The 20920-nt window shown below is 51.3% G+C and overlaps 1 protein-coding gene across 3 annotated transcripts in view; it reads right to left on the bottom strand.

Moving 5' to 3' along the window:
- The window catches only part of slit3 (slit homolog 3 (Drosophila)), a 119052-nt gene that overhangs the window by 12556 nt on the left and 85576 nt on the right, over positions 1-20920 (bottom strand). For all 3 annotated transcript variants that reach the window (XM_035532273.2, XM_035532272.2, XM_035532274.2), the window contains 15 exons: positions 20390-20553; positions 18322-18472; positions 14461-14535; positions 13664-13807; positions 12124-12267; positions 9515-9678; positions 7438-7573; positions 5934-6002; positions 5609-5680; positions 5332-5403; positions 4599-4670; positions 3821-3984; positions 3314-3438; positions 1309-1406; positions 641-780 (listed from right to left, as the gene is read on the bottom strand). In XM_035532273.2, the coding sequence (XP_035388166.1) occupies positions 641-780; positions 1309-1406; positions 3314-3438; positions 3821-3984; positions 4599-4670; positions 5332-5403; positions 5609-5680; positions 5934-6002; positions 7438-7573; positions 9515-9678; positions 12124-12267; positions 13664-13807; positions 14461-14535; positions 18322-18472; positions 20390-20553 (1790 nt within the window). The remainder of the gene's footprint in view (positions 1-640; positions 781-1308; positions 1407-3313; positions 3439-3820; positions 3985-4598; positions 4671-5331; positions 5404-5608; positions 5681-5933; positions 6003-7437; positions 7574-9514; positions 9679-12123; positions 12268-13663; positions 13808-14460; positions 14536-18321; positions 18473-20389; positions 20554-20920) is intronic.

Genomic DNA, 20920 nt, shown 5'->3' on the forward strand with positions numbered 1-20920 from the left:
GGATGGAGGAAAAGAAGGAGCGGTTCATTTGAAGGGGTTCTTGGTGTCTGCTACGGGGTTTCCTGTCCCGCCTGCCTTTCACACGGGCTGTCCAGCAGTTGGGTATAACGCAAGTCTACAGCTGTGTTCTCCTGTCCAAACCTGGCACCAGAGTGGGCGTGCGCGCGCACACACACACACACACAAACCACACACGTACAAACAGGCGCATATGTGTCTGCACCCACACACACACTCCACACCCTCTCCCAGGGGAGGCTACAATTAGACTTTCTGCAGTAATAACAGGGCTTGTTGAGAACAGCTACATGTCTCCTCTCCTCTCGGTCATACGGTGTAAAAGTTACAACGATCCCTCTCCAAATGGCCTGTTCCAAACAGCTGCATTAGGCCCAGTCGTTTAAAAACGCTTTGCCTTCTGGCACTTTCTGGGTCCCGTGTTACTCCAAAGCCACCCTAGCGTATAACGTGTGGCCGGATAAACACGACGAGGGTTATAACTAAAAACGGCCAACGAGGCCGAAACACCGTGTTACCGCCGCGACAAAGTTGCCGGTGCGGATGGAATTCCCCATCCGGGTAGCAGCGGGTCTCCTACCGCTACAACCCGGCCGCCGTACGGACGTGGCGGGCCTCCTACCTCTGTAGTTGGAGGGGCACACGCAAGTGTAGTTGTTGATGCCGTCCACGCAGGTAGCATTGTTCTCGCAGTCGTGGTCCTCGCAGTCGTCAGGGTTCACCTCGCACCGCTGGCCCTCGAACCCGGGAGGGCACGCGCAGCTGTAGTGGGGGAGAGTGAGAAGAAGAGAGGCACCGTGAAGCCCCCCAGGTGCTGCGGCCGGATCGGTGCCTCAGCCTCGAACGGCAGCGCGCGTATATGAGCCGATACATCACCTGCCGCTCCCTCGCCGCTGACGCCACCCTGACACCACTCCGCCCAAACGGCACTCCAGAGACGTTTCATTGCTTTTTTTTTTTTTTGTAATGTCAATGCAGGACCCGACGCCGGCTTGTTTGTTGTTTTGTCTGGCCGCAGCAGCCGGGGCCGTTCGGTAATCAGAAGAAAAGGGCAAAGTTGCATGTGCTTAAAGGTTACAGGGTGATTTAGGAGGCGGAGAGCATCCGAAAGCAGGAAATTTACTGGCACATAAAACCGAACCTGTCTGCCTCCTGGTTTCTTAAAGTGCCCCGGGCAAATATCATCAAAACTACATGCATTTAGTAGCTCTACTCTAAGGTTCCCGGAGTTGAGATTGCCAGCATGGACGAGCACGGCGCGGCAGGGAACGGGTGAGGCTTGGCGGGTACCTGTATTGGCCCTCCTGGCCAGGTGGGAGGTGACATGTGCCCCCGTTGCTACAAGGCTGGCTGAGGCAGGCGTTCATGACGATCTCGCAGTTGCGACCCTGAGAGAGACAAGCAGAGGTGGATTTACGTCCGCTGCAAACACCTCACTCGAGACTCGGGCTGAGCGTCAGGCTGTACATTAACGTGACAATAACTCTGAGAGCAGAGTACACGTAATGAGACTAGGCATGACGCTGAAACACTCACATAGGAAACCACTGAACAAACGAAAAATGCGATAATTACGGAATGACAAAGTCAACGTTTGTAGCTTTAACCATGCACATTTCTGCTTGCGCTGGAGTTGGATGGCGAGTCTCTGATGTCACTGAAGATGTAGCCAGTTGTTGCTACAGTGCATTTCTCTGGATAAACCGCTGCCACCCGCCCAGCTGTGCCAGGCTGTGCTTTGTGGGGACGCTGGCCTTTAAAAGTCTGACACGGCAGCTTTAGCGCCGTAAGCCCACACACCTGGTTTGTGCTTCTGTCTCCCACATCTTGGTGCAGAAGTGGGAAAAGGCGAATTATGTTGATATGGGGGTTTGCTGATGGACCCAGACACGTTTGACTCTCCCTCTCTGCCTGGTTCAGTTACACCAAGACACCCATCCATGCTTTTGCGCTCTCTCTCTCTCTCTCTCTCTCTCTCTCTCTCTCTCTCTCTCTCTCTCTGCCTGTTTCAGTTACAAGACACCCATCCATGCGTATGTCCTCACCTCCACTAATAGCTACTGTGTTCTCCCTCCCTCCCTCTCTCTCTCTCTCTCTCTCTCTCTCCCTCTCTCTCTCACACACACACACACACACACACACACACACACACACACACACACACACACACACACACGCTAGCATTTGTGATTGATTCTCTTCACACCTTTTAATTAATCTAGACCACAGGAAGACGAGAGAAGGCGAGGAAAGCCAACCGACTGAAGGCTGTCGAAAATGAGAGAGTCTGGCAAACAACCACACACACACACCCACCCACGCACTCTCACACACACACACACACACATGTGCTCACACGCACGCACCCACACACACACACACACACACACGTACCCACGCACGTACCCACGCACACACGCACGCACGCACGCGCTCACCTTGGGTCTAGATATTTTAATTAAAAAAGAGTCACTGGTTTTGTGTTATAGCGGCCTAAAGGTTAAGTTCTTATCAGTTCCACTGCAGCAGGACACTGAGAGGAATCCCATAATCAAACAAAAGGCTAATGATTACATGTTGCTGTCAGGGCACACACACACACACACACACACACACACACACCCAAACAAACATGAAATACACACAGAAAGAAGAAATTCTTTAAAGGACCTCACAAGTCACTGATCAAAGGCATTTAAAAGTGGCTGAACACTGAGGGAAAGGGTATCTTTGTAATAGCAAAGGTACAGGGCCACACACACACACACACACACACACACACACACACACACACACACACACACACGTCACTCCACAGACACTCACAAACACTCACTTCACACGGGAATCCACACCCCACACAGACACAGGCGTGGACACACACACTCAAACCAAATACCCTGCAAAGCCCCGGATGTCTCACGCTGATCTACAGCAGACTGCTCATCATTCTACCCCCAAACGGTAAGAAATGAATGGATGAGCCCCGTTTGGACTGATCTGCATGCCGGAGACAGCCTCGATCTCCTAACGCTTCCCGGTAATATGCGCAGACAGACCGATGTGTAGTTTAGCCGGAAAAAAACACCCTGATTAGGACTTCAAAGCTGCACTCAGCCAAGTCAGCGCTTTTTCATTGATCTCTCGCTCAGCGTTGCGTATGCATGAGCAGAGAAGCCTCCGATATATCGAGCGCGCTTAGGAAGAGTGATGGCAGCAACCTTTTGCACTCCTGCAAGGATATGCACATTTCAGAGGGCTGCGTGGTTCGCGCAGAAGGCGGAGCCTCACTCACCTTGTAGCCGAATGGGCATGAGCAGCGGTAGGAGCCCGTGACGTCGCCGACGCACGTGCCGTTGTTCTGGCAGGGGCTGGCCAGGCAGGGGGCGCACTTGGACATCAGGTGCAGATCGACGGGCCCTGCGAGATACAGAGGGAGAGGGAGTGTGTCCAGAGGAGGGAGACAGAACCGGGGGGTGGAGGTCTACCGGCGGGACACGGGATGAAGGCCATTTGCGCTAAGACCACCACTATTTTAAGTACCGCTCTGTCCAAATATATTTTAAAAATCCCCTTAATCTTGCCACTAACCTCCCATCAATCCTCTGGCTCTGCTAATTGGTTTTCTGGGGTTTCTGGGGTCTAAATCTTTCAGTTGGCTGCTTGGTTCTTGCTGTGGGAGAGGGACAGAAATAGAGAGAGATGGGGGGAGAGAGAGAGAGAGAGAGAGAGAGAGAGAGGGGGGGAAAGGAAGGAAGAAAGATAGGAATAGAGGTGTAGGGTGGTGGAAGGAGAGACTTACCCTTGCACTGGAAGCGGTTGAGGGGCGTGGTCAGCAGCAGGCGGTCAGCCATGTCGGACGGCCCGCTGCAGCGGGCGATGCCAGGCTCCTTAAAGCCCGCCTTCACCCACTGGGAGAGCCAGCGCAGCTCACAGTCACAGTACAGGGGGTTGGCACCCAGCGCCCTGTCTCGCACACACACACACACACACACACACACACACACACACGTGCACGCACATCAAGGAAGATGGTTTAGCCCCACGCACAGCCGAACAAGAGTTCATCACAATACCCTGCACACAAGCTCCTACACACACACACGCCCACACTTGTGCATCCTACTTCAAGGCACAAAGGGAACCTCTTCATCTGCTAAAGAGCAGGGGAAGGTGCTTCCGTTCGCTCTCTTGCTAATGAAACAGAGGGCCCTTCTCCAGAAGAGCCAGCCTTTTTGTCGGGGCCGGTAATGGCTGCCCTCTGGTAACTCAGGAGCCACAGGCGAAGAGAATAAACTGGTCAGAAGCGCTCGCTGACGGATGCCTTTTAGCGGTAATAACATTTTACAAAGATTCCCGGGGGGGGGGGAGGTGCTTTGGGGCTCTTTAGGAACGCTGCTCACTCACTCCTTCCACTTCCAGGTCGTGCCCGGTAATGAAGGCAAACCTCTATGGGTCGTAAAAATCGGAGTGAGTTTCCGAGTTTGATGCTGAGAGCCTGTCATTAATAGAGAGAGAGAGCGAGAGAGAGAGAGAGAGAGAGAGAGCGAGCATATTTGCATGGGCTTGCACACACTCACAGATGAGACAGAGATGTCAAGTGGTTGAAGGCTCCCTCTGGAATAGTTGAAAGGTCGTTTCCGTGGAGTGTTCTGAAAGAGAAGAAAGGAGGAATTGAAAACAAGATAACGTGGAGTGCTGAGCAGCTCTCGCTGGCACCCCCCAGAGGACGGGAGGACGGGACGGGGGCTCTGCTGAAGAGCTCTGCTCCGACGCTCAGGGACTGAGCACTGAAAATTCATCGTGTGTAGAGTACACTGTGTCACTTTGTCCTGCTTATTCCACTGCCCTCATTTGAAGCCACACACACACACACACACACACACACACACAGAAAGGTCTGAAGAGGTGTCAGTCTAACAGCAATCAGACCCTGTGACCGTACAGCCCTGCACCGCTGAGGCCATGCCAGAGGTGCCCCAGGGGCATTCTGGGAAATGAGCAACTGAGAGTGATGCCTGGTAGTGGGGCCACCATGTCCTGCTGCCACAACAGGGCTGCAGAGGCAGAGCCTAAGAGCTCCTGATAACCTCCAGACTGACCTTAAGAGTGAGTGATGGGTGTGGAGAAGAGGGGGGGGGGAATCTCTTTCTCCATATAGTGGGGGTCGAACCTGCAGAGGTCAGAAACTCATTTTCCTTCCAAAACCTGCTCTGTTTCACAGTCACCTAATAAGATAATAAAGCTGGGTGTGTGTGTGTGTGTGGGTGTGTGTGTGTGTGTTTCATAGGTGGAAGCAGGAAGAGGACTTACAACAGTCGCAGTGAGCGCAGTCCATCAAACGCATGCACCGGCACACAGCGGATCTGATTATAACTCAGGATACTGCAGACCGAGAGAGAGAGAGAGAGAGAGAGAGAGAGAGAGAGAGAGAGAGAGAGAGAGAAAGAGAGAGAGAGACACACACACACAGGGAGTGATATTACACCCAGACATTTATGTTCCCACACATCCAAATTCACACGCACACCGACGCCGCGTTGCGGATGTTGTCAGCGTCGTGCAGCAGACAGTAGCCACGGTGACTCACAGTGTGGAGAGCCGAGTCATGTTGTTGAAAACGAGAGGAGTGAGGGAGCTGATGCTGTTGTTGCTCAGGTCCCTGTGGAGCACGAGAAACACACACACACACACACACACACACACGATTAACCAAACACACGGACAAATCCCATGCCTCACTGCTTTACACCACTAATAAAACACATCAAATCAGCCTTCAAGGTGCTCGAACGTTATCTGGCAACTTCTAGTTAACAAAATGTCCGTTTATCCACAGTGGCTCGACAGCTGGACACGAGGTGGAAGGACGTCAAGGTGATTTTGTTTGGGTTTGGAGGAATGGAGAGACTTACACAAGCATGAGCTGTTTCAGGTGCGCCAGCTCCTTAGGGACGGCTGTCAGCAGGTTTCCTTCCAGGTACCTGTGCCATGGAAGACAAACGTGTTCTTACTAAGCGCCACACACACACACACACACACGCGTCACACATCACAACCACTCCGCAGCCAGACGTACGAGGCGTCGGCCATTGCCAGGAGGCGTGGGGGAGGCAGAAATTATAGCCAGAGAGGCTTGGTGAATGGGAAGCCGGCGCTGCTCGAGAGAGAGCCGGAGGCTGCATGGTGGGTATAGTCACGCCTGCCTGTGGGAGGGGCTTTGCGTTCTGGTGCATTATGGCTCTTTATATGCCGCCATGCTGGTACCAGCTCAAGAATGCGGTGTGTAGGCAGTACTGTCAAAGTCGGTATGGCTTGTGCCTGTGTGTGTGTTTGTGTGTGTGTGTGTGTGTTGAGCAGTCCAGGCGGCTGAGAGTGTGTGGTTCATTGACAAAGACAGAGGCGCAGGCAGCAGATGGAGGCTTCAAGCAGCTCAATATCACACAGAGGGCTAATGAAGCCTGTCAGTAAAGACTAGGAGAGGAGTCTAGTCTCTCTCTCTCACACACACACACACACACACACACACACACACACACACACACACGCGCGCACACTGGAGTCTATCATTACACACACACTGATAGAATAGGTAGATGGAACCTTAAATAGAGTCACTTTTTAAAGTCTACCCATCTCTCTCTCTCTCTCTCTCTCTCTCTCTCTCAGCCTGTGTTAAAGGAATGGAAAGAGCCATGCTCTGCTGAATGGCTCGGAGGGTCCCGCCTCAGACATTCCCAGCAGGACACTCCCTGCGGGACCGTGGCCATGGCAGGACTGGACATCCCCTCTGATGTGGTGCTGGGTTCATGTAACAGGAGACAGAGGAGACTACAGCACTCCTAGCAAGCGCATTACTGGAACAGCCCGTGGCCAGCTGGGGTTCAACACCGTTGACGCAACCGTCGAGGTAACCGGTGAGGTAACCGGTGAGGCAACCACAGAAAAAGAAAGAAAGCTGACAGAATAATGTGAGCAACAGGACCAGCAGAGGGAAAAAAAGAGGCAAAGTGAATTAGAACAAGGGAGGGAGAGAGGGAGGGAGAGAAAGAGAGGTAGCGAGAGAAAGAGAGGTAGAGAAAGAGAGGGAGGGATAGAGAGAGGGAGGGAGAGGAGAGGGAGGGAGAGAAAGAGAGGTAGCGAGAGAAAGAGAGGTAGAGAAAGAGAGGGAGGGATAGAGAGAGGGAGGGAGAGAAAGAGAGGTAGCGAGAGGAGAGAGGAGGGAGGGAGAGAGGGATGGAGGGAGAGAAAGAGAGGTAGCGAGAGGAGAGGGAGGGATGGAGAGAGAGGGAGGGAGAGAAAGAGGTAGCGAGAGGAGGGAGGGATGGAGAGAGAGGGAGGGAGAGAAAGAAAGGTAGCAGGAGGAGAGAAGAGGGAGGGAGAGAGGGATGGAGAGAGGGATGGAGGGAGAGGGCTTACAGCTCAGTGGTGTCCTTGGGGATGCTCTTGGGCAGGGCGCGCAAGCCACGGTTACTGCAGCGCACCACCGTATCTGCGCACGTGCACGGCTCAGGACAGCGCGGAACCGGCGGCAGGCAGGCGTTGTCTTCGACACCTGCTCAGAGAGAGGGAGAGGGAGACAGACACGCGTTCAGAGGGCGAGACAGAAAGGAAGGTGTACGGGGAACGTTTAATTCTTAATGCTTCTTTATCGAGACGTCGCACCCTGAAAAGAAAAATCGCACGTCGCTGACAAAGGTTTAATATAGATGTTCATAAATAAGAGAGAGGGTCCGAAAAAGAGAAATGGAGAAAAAAAGAACAGAATGGCACCGAGAACACAGACAGGTGCGATGGCGCTTGTGTCTGTGTGTCTGTGTGTGTGTGTGTGTGTGTGTGTGTGTGTGTTCGCACAACTGGGCCAAAACTGATTTGAGCAGAGTTCTTCCCTAAAGAGCCCTGCTGGCCACATGCCGCGGCGATCCGACAGTCGGCGCTGGAAGTGCTCCCTCCTGACAGGCGGAATGGCACGCGGGAATTAAGGCTCCTACGTTAAATGCTGCTGTTGGCTGGGGCGGGTCTCCGCCTTCCCCAGGCGGAGCTCCCGTGCTCCCTCCTGGCCGGGGAGACACTATCTGCTAAGGGCCTGAGTGGCCCTCCGGATTAATACGGAACCAGGGAATTAAGAGTTCAATGGAGGTACAGAGGAGCAGGAGCGCTCCAACAACAACAACAACAACAACAACAACAGGTTGCACACAGCACCAGGAGGGAGGGAGCGAGGGAATGACAGGGAGGGAGAGAGAGAGGTATAGAAAGAGGGAGAGAGTGAGAGATATTTAACATTTTAGTAAATATTTAGAAAAGATCTCTACATTTCTGGAAGCATATCAACTCTAGTGACTCCCATTCACTCCACTATAAAGCACTGGCCAGTCATGAGCTGAACATGTGAAGGAGACCCCTCAGCCCCAGCAACCTAAAACTCAACAACATCAACAACATTAGTCAGCCTGACCACACGCTCAAGGCCAAAATCATCCCAACCAATGAAAAACACAATAACATCACCCACTGCACTGAAAATGCACATCGCCAACAAAGACTTCAATGCTATTTTGCCCTAAATCGAGATTACATGAGCTCTCAGCGGTGGAGACAGAGCTGTTACCCAAAGAGGCCTGGCTGTGCTCTCACCGTGAGCTCCCATTGGTGGAGACAGAGCTGTTACCCAGAGAGGCCTGGCTGTGCTCTCACCGTGAGCTCCCATTGGTGGAGACAGAGCTGTTACCCAGAGAGGCCTGGCTGTGCTCTCACCGTGAGCTCCCATTGGTGGAGACAGAGCTGTTACCCAGAGAGGCCTGGCTGTGCTCCCACCGTGAGCTCCCATTGGTGGAGACAGAGCTGTTACCCAGAGAGGCCTGGCTGTGCTCCCACCGTGAGCTCCCATTGGTGGAGACAGAGCTGTTACCCAGAGAGGCCTGGCTGTGCTCTCACCGTGAGCTCCCATTGGTGGAGACAGAGCTGAGCTCTTCCTAACAGAATGCTCTAAATATGTTTCCACTAGAAATGGATTTTGTATGAAAATGATATGCATCTCTCCCGAGTTTCGGCTGTTCTGTTCCAATCTATAATATTACCTTCCTCTTATTTATGTTATGTTTATGTTTATGTGTTTCTTGTTAACTCATTCGGCAACAGTGTATCTTATTACCTTCATGCCAATAAAGAGCGGGACAGAGAGAGGGAGAAAAATGTGAGAGATGGAGGGAGAGAGAGAGAGAGAGAGAGAGAGAAACATGGTGTGGACTGGAGAAAGCAGACGGAACGAGGCCCATTTTACCTCGACTGGGCCTCTTCAAACTGCCAAAAAAAACCTCCGTGCAAATCAGTTTAGCCTTATGTTGTTGTTCTCAGTGTATACACACACACACACACACACACACGGCATTAACGAACAGTGCGGCGGCAGCACGCCCGTGACGGGGAGGGTCTCTCAGAGCATCCGACCTGTCAGGAAGCCAGACCCGCGCCGGCAGGATGCCTGGCTGCGTACCTTCGCAGGTGAAGTCGGGCGTGGCCACGTCCTGTATGGGGATCTCCTTCAGGAAGGCAGGCTTCTGGCAGCGGGGGTTTCCGCTGACCACCCGCGTCTTCTTCAGCCACAACCCCAGCCAGGCCAGGTGGCAGTCGCACACGTACGGGTTGGACAGCAGGTTACTGCGCACACGGGAGGGGAGGAGAGAGCCGTCCGGCCCGGTCAGCGAGTCAAAACGTTTTTGTTGTTCATGTACAACAACTGCAGATTTAGTGCTGACCTTCATTGAAGAGCAGTGATGTAGTTTGTAAGGTGTTTGTGATGTAGTTTGTAAGGTGTTTGTGATTTATCTTCATCTTGAAGGCTACAGGAGAAGGTCATGGCAGGAACACAAGAAACACCTTCCTATCAGTGACAGCCCGATCCAGGCGCTGAACTCCGTTTCCCAGAAGGCTATGCTAACCACAGGAGTGGGGCCTTCAGAGTCGGCTTATTGATCCATTTTTCAAGTGTCCTCTTTCAAGGGAGCTCGGAGGGTCCAGGGGGGCTACAGGGACCTGACTCCTAAATTTTCAGCCGTGAGAGGACAGCCGTGGGGGGCTGGGGGACTGGAGTAGCAGGGGTCCGGACAGGGCTCGCCCATGGCAGGCCGGGCGGAGCACCTTGGATGGGAACGGGTGGAGAGACACCGTTCCGCTCCAGCCAAGGGCGCGGCTTAATTACGCGAGCCGACCTTCGAGCGCGCCGCTGACAGACACTGGGTAGCAGAGCCGACCCGCCATGTGTCTGCCTTTAATTATTCAGGCTGTGCTCCATAAACAACACAAAACCAAATAGGTTCATTATCTTCAGAGAAAGCGAGAGAGAGAGAGAGAGAGAGAGAGAGAGAGAGAGAGAGAGAGAGAGAGAGAGAGAGAGAAAGAGAGAGAGGGTGAGAGAGAGAGGCTTATACTGACATTCTCCAATGACAAAGGCAGATGGAGAACCCATTGAAAAAACCATAAAAGCCGTGGGACAGCCTAGAACGATTTGTTGATAATGAGTAGCTGGAAAGAAAGCGACCTTTACTGAACCTAATCCCCAATCTCAGCAACAGTCTAGTAACCTGTGTGGAGGAGGGGCAAGCAGCTGGGTAAAGAGCCAAAATGCACAAAGGTGGTGAGAGAACAGCTGGATATCTCTCTCTCTCTCTCTCTCTCTCTCTCTCTCTAATTACCTTGCAGCTGACACAAACTGATCCATTCCAACACTAAGCAACTAAAAATACAGACAGACAGACAGACAGACAGAGAGAGAAGAGTGAGAGAGAGAGGGTGCTTTGATTCAACTCGTCTTTATTGTGCCAACGACAAATGCAGACAAATGAGTACCGCCCTCATCCCCGACACAGTTCAGAAATGCATCCTAATTAAAACCTGTCGCCTGCGCTTCACAGATCACGCGCGCCGCGAGTCAGCCTGCTAGGCGTGCTCGTAGGCTCTCCTTCAGATCAATGCAGCCACGCCTGAGAGGCTCATTAGTCCTAGCCTTCCACACAGCTGGCAGGGCCAGCCCTAACAAACGAGTCAACAAACAGAACTCTCTCCTTCCTGGAAACCTGCGTGTCACTCCTGTGACCATGAGCCAAATCTTTGGTTTTTTTAAAACAAAAAACACTTGTTTAAAGCAAAATCAGAAAAAAAGACCGGCACACGCAGACCTACAAGTGTATACTCTGGTCCGATTGATTCCACGTTTCAAGAAACGTTCTACCTGAAGGCAATTTTAGTAATTTAGACTGGTTTGCTGGATGTGTCGGTACCGCGCGTTTGTACTCTTCCAATGTCTTCAAACACGGAACACTGCACTACTACACAATTTTCAGTCCAAAAGGCGACAAAATCCTTGGCAATTCTGAATGTCATTAAAAAATCATTTCTAATTGCCCTCATAGGTTCAAATCCGCAACATTATGTTGGACTCTTTTAATAATGAACAAATACTGTAGTTCAAGCACTCGGAACCCTAGCGCTAACCCTAGCGTTGTACCGTTTTGTCATTTTAATGGGTTTGGAATGTTCCGGACATCGCCATCAAAGAACGCCGTTTCCTAGCGAAGAAACATCTGCAGCCGCCTCCTTTGATCCTTCTCTGTCATTGGCCATGGATGGAGACAGCCAAACCAAAATCCTGACATTAGATATCTAAGGGAAAAAGCTGGGAAGCAGAGAAGGTGACCCCAGGAACCGAAAAAGCACCTGCAAACAATAACGCGTGAAGACAAAGGAGCAGTCTGCCCGGCCCCCGTGCTCGGCCTGCTGCGATAACAGTGTTTAACGTCTCCGCACCGCGGACCGCAGCAGAGCGCAGTTTTTAACCCCGCGCCACTCAAATCGTCGGCTCAAAGGGTGACCCGGGACCTCCGTCCCGCTGCGATGGCTGCGTGACAAATGACTTTGTGAGATCCTGTGATCTTACGTTTTTTGCGTTACAGAATAACACGGAATAAGCGAGCTCTAATCTCGCAAAAAGCCCGGGCCGCGCTCGCGCTCAGAGGGCGGCTTACTTTCCGATCCTTTTCGCCTTTGTCTTGTTCTTTGGCGGTCTGAGCGTTTTTGTGTCTGCGCGTTGACGGGCGGAGCACTTACATGGTGGAGAGGGAGTGGAGGGTGGAGAAGGCCCCTGGAGCAATGGTGGAGATGTGGTTGTCATAGAGCGAGAGCAGGCGCACGGAGCCAAGGCCTGTGAAGGTGGCGTTGTCCACGCAGGTGATCTGGTTGCTCCTTAGCATCCTGGACACACACCACACACACCACACACACACACACACACACCACACACACACACACACACACCACACACACACACCACACACACACACCACACACACACACCACACACACACACACACACCACACACACACACACACCACACACACACACACACACACACACACACACACACACACACACACACACACACACACACACACACACACACACACACACACACACACACACACACCCATGCGACACAGAGAGGTAAGACACGTGAGCATGAATGTGTTAATCAGTGTGTGAAGGTTGGACGGAAGCAATCAAGCATTCCACTGTATACCGACGTTTAGCACGTGGCGTGCACGCACACACACAGGCGCAAACACACACGCACGCGCAAACCAACAAAGACGTACACACACGTGTGTGCATACGTGCGTGCGCACTCAGGTGTGCGCCACACATGGTTGGAGGGGAATTGCACGGGGAGCCGGCATGCGTCGGACAGGTGGAAGGAATGATAGGCTCTGGGAGCTAAGGCCCGCCCAGAGCCCACCTACTGGCAGTCTGAAGGGAGCTCAGCTGTCAGACAGGTTTTGAGGCTTTTGGAACATTACAAGTGGGGGTGTGTGTGTGTGTGTGTGTGTGTGTGTGTGTGTGTGTGTTGTTCTGGCTAGTGCCCTAAGTCAACCATGCAATATCTTCCTGAGAATCTGTAAGGCTGGAAGAAGAAAGTAGCCTGTTCAACTGAGCGTGAGCGTGTGTGTGTGTGTGTGTGTGTGTGTGTGTGTGTGTGTGTATGTGCACGTGTGCGGTGTGGTGAACGGGGGGGAAGCCAGACTAATCTTGGGCCTCTAAAAGGAGTCCAGCTGTGCAAATGGACCAAATGCAAACCAGAGGCTTCAGGGATGAAAACCTGAACCGCTGCAGATGTGACGTTAGTGACCCCAGACAGGCAAACTCAATTTGGCTGCCATGTTCCCGGGATTTAAAAGGCACGAAACTCAATATTGCCCGCCATGATTCTATTCATTTGAGACTGTACACTCCTCTCTCTCCAATTTGGCTAATTAAGCAGGCGGCGGGGGCCCGCACGCGGTCCCTCGAACTGCCAGGAGCTCTGGCTGGTGCTTTAATGGTGCACCAGGCAGCTCGTTACGCTGGGACTCCTGGTTTGGGTTGGTGCGGTTGCCGTCTTAATTGGATGAGCGAAGTTTGCTTCTTCCAGTGCATGCTGGTCCCTAACCTACGGACGGAATTTCCTGCAACATGCATCTCCTCCCCCCCAAAATAGACGAGCGGACCCGTCCGAGCCCCACGGCATACGTGCGGCCGCACGGTGAAACCACGCCCCCTCACCTTGGGAGGTCGTACGGAGGGGGGGTGCAGGGAGAGGGTGGTTGTACTCACAGGGTCTTGAGGCCGCTCAGGCCCCGGAACATGGGCCCGTGTACGGCCTGCAGCTTGTTTCCAGTAAGGAGCAGCTCTAGCACGCCTGACGCCCCGTCGAACGCGCCCTCCTGGATCTCGCGCAGCTTGTTGTTGCTCAGGTTTCTGGAACGAAGCAACAAAAAGAACAGAATTTATTGAGCGCCTTGTTAATCCCCACAATCCTCTGACGCCTTAAAAATATTAACATGTCACTGTCGGCGAGTTTTATTTGTTTTGGTTGTCCAATTTGTCAACGAGTCCCAATGGTCCACGCAGAAGACACGTCCGCGCAGTTCTTTGGCAAAATTGCAAAACGGATGAATACATTACTGGCTCGCCACCAAGAGTTTAATATGTTCTTCATTTGTAATCATGTCCTAAACGCTCACTTATGATTTCTGGCATGGTGTTATCTCTGGTGTGTTCTGGTGATTCACTAGCCGATTGTAATCGGGGCCTCAGGAAAGCGTGCGTGGGGATGTTTGAGAGGGCGCTCATTTATAACCATCCTGACAGTGCAGGGTCATAAGCAATTTCGTGTCTGATAAATCAGCGGTCCTCTTTCTGTGAGGGACCGCTGCTGTTGTCCGCCGCCCAGGCGGGTGGGTGGGCGGGTGGAATACCCCACCAAGCCTGCACCCGTTTGGCCGGGGTAATCCGTCGCTTTTGTCCCGTGTGCGGCTCGCGGTGCTGTCGTGGAAACGCCCCCCCCCCGGCCCCTCGGCCCCTCGGCCCCGTGCCTCTTAAAAAAAAAAAAAGAAAAAAAAAAGACGTACATCTTGCGTAGGTTTGGCAGCTTCTTAAAGGCTCCCGCGGCTTCCAGGGATGAGATCTCATTGTCGTTCAGGCGCCTGGTGAAGACGGGATTACAAAGAGAGAGGGAGGGGAGACAGAGAGAGAGAGTTTAATGGCACACCGGTGAGGATGACTCATAACGCAGCGTGGAACGGAGATAAAGTCGTAGCAAAGAGGAGGTGGAAAAAGGAAAAGAAGCCTTGAGCCGCAGCGAGAGCACGTCATGGCTCCGAGACGCGCGGAGACGTTGGTATTCGATCCCTGCTCGCCCAACAGCAGTGCCATGTTACGCTGGTCTACACACCTGCGCGTGGGCCTGGGTGTGACGTGGGCCGAGATGGTGAGATGGGACGACGTAAAGGCAGAACGACAGGATGAAAGAGGAATGTCGAGGCTGAATGGAAGGAGGAGAGTGAAAAGCGAGTTTTTTTGTTTTGTTTTTTTTTTAAAGTCATCGGGTCCGTTCTCCAGGCGTGGACGGCGGGGAGGACGCGCGAGCACTCGGGGATGGCAAGCGGGACGCAGCGGAGGAAGGGGACGCGCAGACACAGAGGGCCCACTGCCGGCCCCTCCGCGAGCGCTCCATAAATAAGCAGCCGCACTGCAGACGGGAGAGAGAAAAGCTGAGCAGGAGGGAGGGAGGGAGGGGGGGAGGTGTCAGGGGGTGATGGATGAGCGAAGCGGACGAGTCTGCAGAGGGGAAGAGTGTGACGTGACGTGTCCTCTGCTCCGGGGACGAAGGGCAAGTGATATCTGGGGGACAGACCCAGCGTGGCGCAGGGCTGAAGGCCCGGGAGAAGCCTGTAGCGTTCCCCACGCCTCAGCCGGAGCTGGGAGCCTGCCCAGAGAGAGACAAGAAAGAGAGACCACGGGGAGAGGGGCCGGGGAGAGACCAGGGAGAGAGAGAGGTCAGATATGTGAGGGAGAAGTGAGGAATAGGGCTGGGTATCTCGCTGGGTATCCGTGCGCAGGTGCCTAAACACTGTTAGAAGCGGCACTTAAAAATAAAACATTAAAGGAGGTCTTTTAAGGAGGTATTGCTAAGAAAAATTTGAACTTCAAAGTATATTCTTCAACCACACTTTAGACCATTTAGCTTTAGGCATTTATGCAAGTGTGATGTTAACTAGCGATGGCAACGTGACATACTTCAATTAATCATTGTTTAGTGTCTGTTTTGGAGCACTGGAGGGCAAATATTGCAATCGACGGCTCAGCCGTTTAAAGGGGTCTTTTTTTGATTTTGTGAAAAATAAAATTACACCATATGTAGTCGATTAGACATGTCTGGAGGACAAGTTGTGTTTCTTTGGAACAAAAGTTGCAAACTGCTAACATTGTTAGGGAACACGGGAAATCAACAGAAACCCACATAACCTTCATAAATACATGCCCACAAACTTCTCGCCACCTGCTCAGACCGCATGCAGGTGTTAAAAAATGCCTCACAGACCAGTCCATGTGTTTTAGGACAGGGCTGTGGCCAGTACCCTGGACGCGCTTTCAACAGGTTGAAAGAAGTCTGTGAACACGCAACTCTGCAATTCTACGATGGCTGTTACCATTGCTGTTGACTTCCATTCTTTGTTACCAACGTTATCATCTTTTGCTCTAAACTAAAGAAGCAAAAGATGAACTCCAAAAAACTCTCGGTCGATCTGAGGCAATAAAAAGAAAAAAAATTACATGGGAATGTTATTTTTGGCTGAACTTTAAGTTGCATGGAAATGAGGCATCGAACTCTGCCTCGCGCGTTGGTCTGGTAAATACCAGTTATATAGGGATGGGTGCCATATTGATATCTGATTTTGTTCTCCAACCCTAGTAAGGGATGACAGAAGAGATCACGTGGAGTGTGTATGCTGTGACGAACCTTTGCTTTGTCTAGATGCTTTAAGGATTGTTACAGGCAGACTGTGAAGCAGAGGTTCATGGTAAATGGGTCCCACTGATGCATAGGTGTGTCCTGCCAGTATATAAGGCCTGCTGATCTAGATGGCTGGAGTTCAGTTTAGCTGGCCACGGGAACTCGCTGTTTAGTGTTTGGTGTTTATTGTTTGGGGCACACCGTGGTGTTTACTGTTCGGTGTTTATTGTTTGGGGCATGCCGTGGTGTTTACTGTTTGGTGCCTGCTGTTTGGTCTTCCCTGTTCGGTATTTGCTGTTTGGACCCTGTCTATAGGACGTTTGGAGTGGGTTCTTAAACATTTTGACATGAAGTCAAAATAAAAATAAAAATAAAAGAGTGAAAAGAACAAACATAATAAACAAATCTTTTACTGCACTTTCCATCAGACGCTTCCCTTCTTTATTCGCTATGAACAGGCTAAAACCTGGTCTGTCTATGTGTATATGTGTCTATGTGTATATCTGTATATGTGTATATATATATATCTGTATCTGTGTATATATATATATCTGTATCTGTGTATATCTGTATCTGTGTATATCTGTATCTGTGTATATGTCTATATTTGTATATCTGTATATGTGTATATTTGTATATCTGTATATGTGTATATTTGTATATCTGTATATGTGTATATTTGTATATGTGTATATGTGTATATTTGTATATGTGTATATGTCTATATGTGTATATCTGTATATGTCTATATGTGTCTATGTGTATATCTGTATATGTGTATATGTATATATCTGTATATGTGTATATATATATATCTGTATATGTGTATATCTGTATGTGTCTATGTGTATATCTGTGTGTATATGTGTATATCTGTATATGTCTATATGTGTCTATGTGTATATCTGTATATGTCTATATGTATATATCTGTATATGTGTAAATATATATATATATATCTGTATATGTGTATATCTGTATCTGTGTATATGTCTATATGTGTATATCTGTATGTGTCTATGTGTATATCTGTATATCTGTATGTGTCTATGTGTATATGTATATATGTGTGTATCTGTATATGTGTGTATATGTATATGTGTATGTGTGTATGTGTGTGTATATGTGGATGTGTGTATGTGTGGATGTGTGTATGTGTGCCTATGTGCATGTGTGTATGTGTGTATATGTGCATGTGTGTATATGTGCATGTGTGTATGTGTGTATATGTGCATGTGTGTATATGTGCATGTGTGTATGTGTGTATGTGTGCATATGTGTATGTGTGCATATGTGCATGTGTGCATGTGTGTATGTGTGCATGTGTGTATGTGTGCATGTGTGTATGTGTGCATATGTGTATGTGTGTATGTGTGCATATGTGTATGTGTGCATATGTGTATGTGTGTATGTGTGTATATGTGTATGTGTGTATATGTGTATGTGTGTATATGTGGAGTGTGTGCCTATGTGGATGTGTGTATATGTGTATATGTGTATGTGTGTATATGTGGAGTGTGTGTATATGTGCATGTGTGCATATGTGTATGTGTGCATATGTGGAGTGTGTGTATATGTGGAGTGTGTGTATATGTGTATATGTGTATGTGTGCATATGTGTATGTGTGCATATGTGCATGTGTGCATATGTGCATGTGTGTATGTGTGCATATGTGTATGTGTGCATATGTGTATGTGTGCATATGTGTATGTGTGCATATGTGTATGTGTGCATATGTGTATGTGTGCATATGTGTATGTGTGCATATGTGGAGTGTGTGCCTATGTGGATGTGTGGAGTGTGTGTATATGTGTATGTGTGAATGTGTGAATTTTTGCTGACCTTTTGCAGGTGTTTAGTGTGTGTGGCTAGAAGGTCATCTGTGTATATGTGTAAGGTGGGTGAGTAGGTTTGATTGATCTGTGTGTGTGTGCGCACGCGTGTGTGTGTGTGTGTGTGTGTGTATTCTCTCACAGGTCGGTGGTGTGCTCAGGCAGGTGGGTGGGGAGGTTGGTCAGTCTGAGGTTGGAGCAGTCCACCACTGTGCCTTCACAGCGGCAGCGCTCCGGACACACCAGGTCCTGGAAACACTCACTAGTCAGGCGGCTCCGGTAGTCCTCCGAACCTGACCATGCCAGGAAAGAGGGAGAGAGAGGGACAGAAGGAGAGAGAGAGGGAGGGAGGGAGGGGGAAAGAAAGACCAAGGAAAAAGAGAAAGAGCAGAAGGCTGTGAAATAGCTTATTCACTCACACACACACACACACACGTATTTAAAGAAATACAAATGTAAGCATTGAGTCACGTTAATCAATCGCATGAGCAGATACACGTATACTAGTGCACAAACACAACATCCTGTGCTTGACTGGCCCTAAACAAACATCCATCCTGAGGAGAGGGCAGATAACGCAGTCCGAGGGGCGTCGGGTCCATCGCTGGACGTCTGCTCCTGGAATGTGTTTTGACAGCAAAACATGGCCTGTTTCTGGGGAACACCGTATCTGCTTCTCATCACTGGTATCTCTCCGGGTGCGCTGTTTATCTAAAACCCGCCTCAGTCTCAGCCGCCTGCAGGGCTGATCTCGGAGCCAAGTCCAGGAGCCGGGTCCAGGAGCCCCTCCCCCCCTGGCCTGTGCGGGTCGCGTTTCCAGTCCTTTCCGGGGCATGCCGACGAGAGAGAGGCAGTGGCACTCGTAGATGCGGGTCCCTACGCCGCCGTGCTCCTCTTCCTCGCGGCAGTTCGGGGGTGAGGGGGTGGGGGTGCTCGCCCGCACGCTATCCCAGATTGCCATGCTGCGTGCGAGTGTGTCCAGCGGTCCCTGGTGCTTGACAGAACCATGTGAGGCGAGTGTAGGCGGAGGCACATGGTTAGATCAAGCACAAGAGACAGCTGCACCAGGGGGCCCAGAGGGCCCCGTGCCCGGAGCCGGGGGGGGGCCAGAGTGGAGGAGGAGCGCAGCGGAGAGGTGGGGAGAGGAGCGGAGCAGCCAGGTAGAGAGCGGGAAGCCGCCCGGGGAAGAACCGGGACGCCATGCAGACGGGTGGGCCGCCCCATCCCTGTCCCCCGGTGCGGTTACCGGGACGACGTGACGCCAGGATACAGACAGACAGAGAGAGACGGAACACACACACTGATACGCACAGGATGTGGCACAGGAGAAAAGGAATGGAGTGAAGCCTTCTGCTGCTGTGCATAGGCACACACACACACACACACACACACACACACATACACACTCGGCTTCAGAAGCTTCCGGAGCGTCGCCCTAGGACCAGCTGGTGTGTACCGGTTACTGTGCTGCTATATGGATGCAGGCAGAGCTGGAATTAGGGGAAATCCAGGGGTTAATACCAAAGCAAGCAGCGGTTGCACTTCAAAGGACAGTCCGAAGGTCTCCCAGACCCCCCACCCACCCGCCCACGCGCCCAACACACTGACGCTGGCCTGTACCAGGTCAGGTGGTGCTGGTGTTGACTGCCTTTTTTGGAGCCACTCCACCTCTTCCTGGTGACGTCCCATGAGCACTCTGAAGCCTGGCAGTATGTAACCCAGAACTGCCACAGGCCTGAGGATGCCACACAGCTCCCCCACCACGCACGCACACATGCACGCACGCACGCGAGCCTGCCCACAGAATTCCGGAGGGTAAACCTGTCCGGCGACTGTGGTCGACTCGGCTGACCCCTGCATACTGCCTGATCCGCGGGGGGCCCCGTTTGCTGGCCAAGGCCACGCGGGCACGGGGACGGTTCCTACGTGGCCCGCCAAGCCTGGGCCTTCATCGAACTACTGGACTTTTGTGAACATGTGCAGAGAGAGAGAGAGAGAGAGAGAGAGAGAGAGAGAGAGCGAGAGAGCGAGAGAGCGAGAGAGCGAGAGAGAGAGAGAGAGAGCGAGAGAGAGCGAGAGAGAGCGAGAGAGAGCGAGAGCGAGAGAGAGCGAGAGAGAGCGAGAGAGAGAGAGAGCGAAAGAGAGCGAGAGAGAGAGAGAGAGAGAGAGAGAGAGAGAGAGAGAGAGAGAGAGAGAGAGAGACTGTGTACCTGTGCAGCGGAACTTCTTGCCCTTGATCTGGCTGATGCGTTTGTTGGCGAGGCGGCGGGGATGACTACACCGCGCACCGCTCGTCTCGATAGGGTTGTCGAACAGGTAGTCGGCCAGCCACTTCAGGTGGCAGTCGCACATGAAGGGGTTCTGAGCCAGGTGTCTGCGGAGGTCAGGGGTCAGCATGACGAGGCAGAGAGAGAGAGATCCACAAAAAGAAGAAGACAGGAATGGAGAGAGAGAGAGAGAGAGAGAGAGAAAGAGAGAGAGAGAGAGAGGTGTGGGTGTACTGTATATATAATTAGAAGTAATTATTTGTACTGTAGGAAATTACAGAGTACAATAAATCAAGTTATACATGTTATGACAAAAGGAAGTAATTTAAATTCCAAACTACTTAAAGCACACACAGTTTAAAGTTTTAGTTCTAATATAAGCTCCAATATTTCAACAAGGAAATCAGGAGTGAGATATTAAAACCATTAATTGGGGTATTAATCATGTGCTACACTATTAGCTGCTAATTAACT

Source organism: Electrophorus electricus, chromosome 16 (assembly GCF_041902795.1).
Source record: "Electrophorus electricus isolate QZ-2024a chromosome 16, ASM4190279v1, whole genome shotgun sequence".
NCBI lineage: Eukaryota > Metazoa > Chordata > Actinopteri > Gymnotiformes > Gymnotidae > Electrophorus > Electrophorus electricus.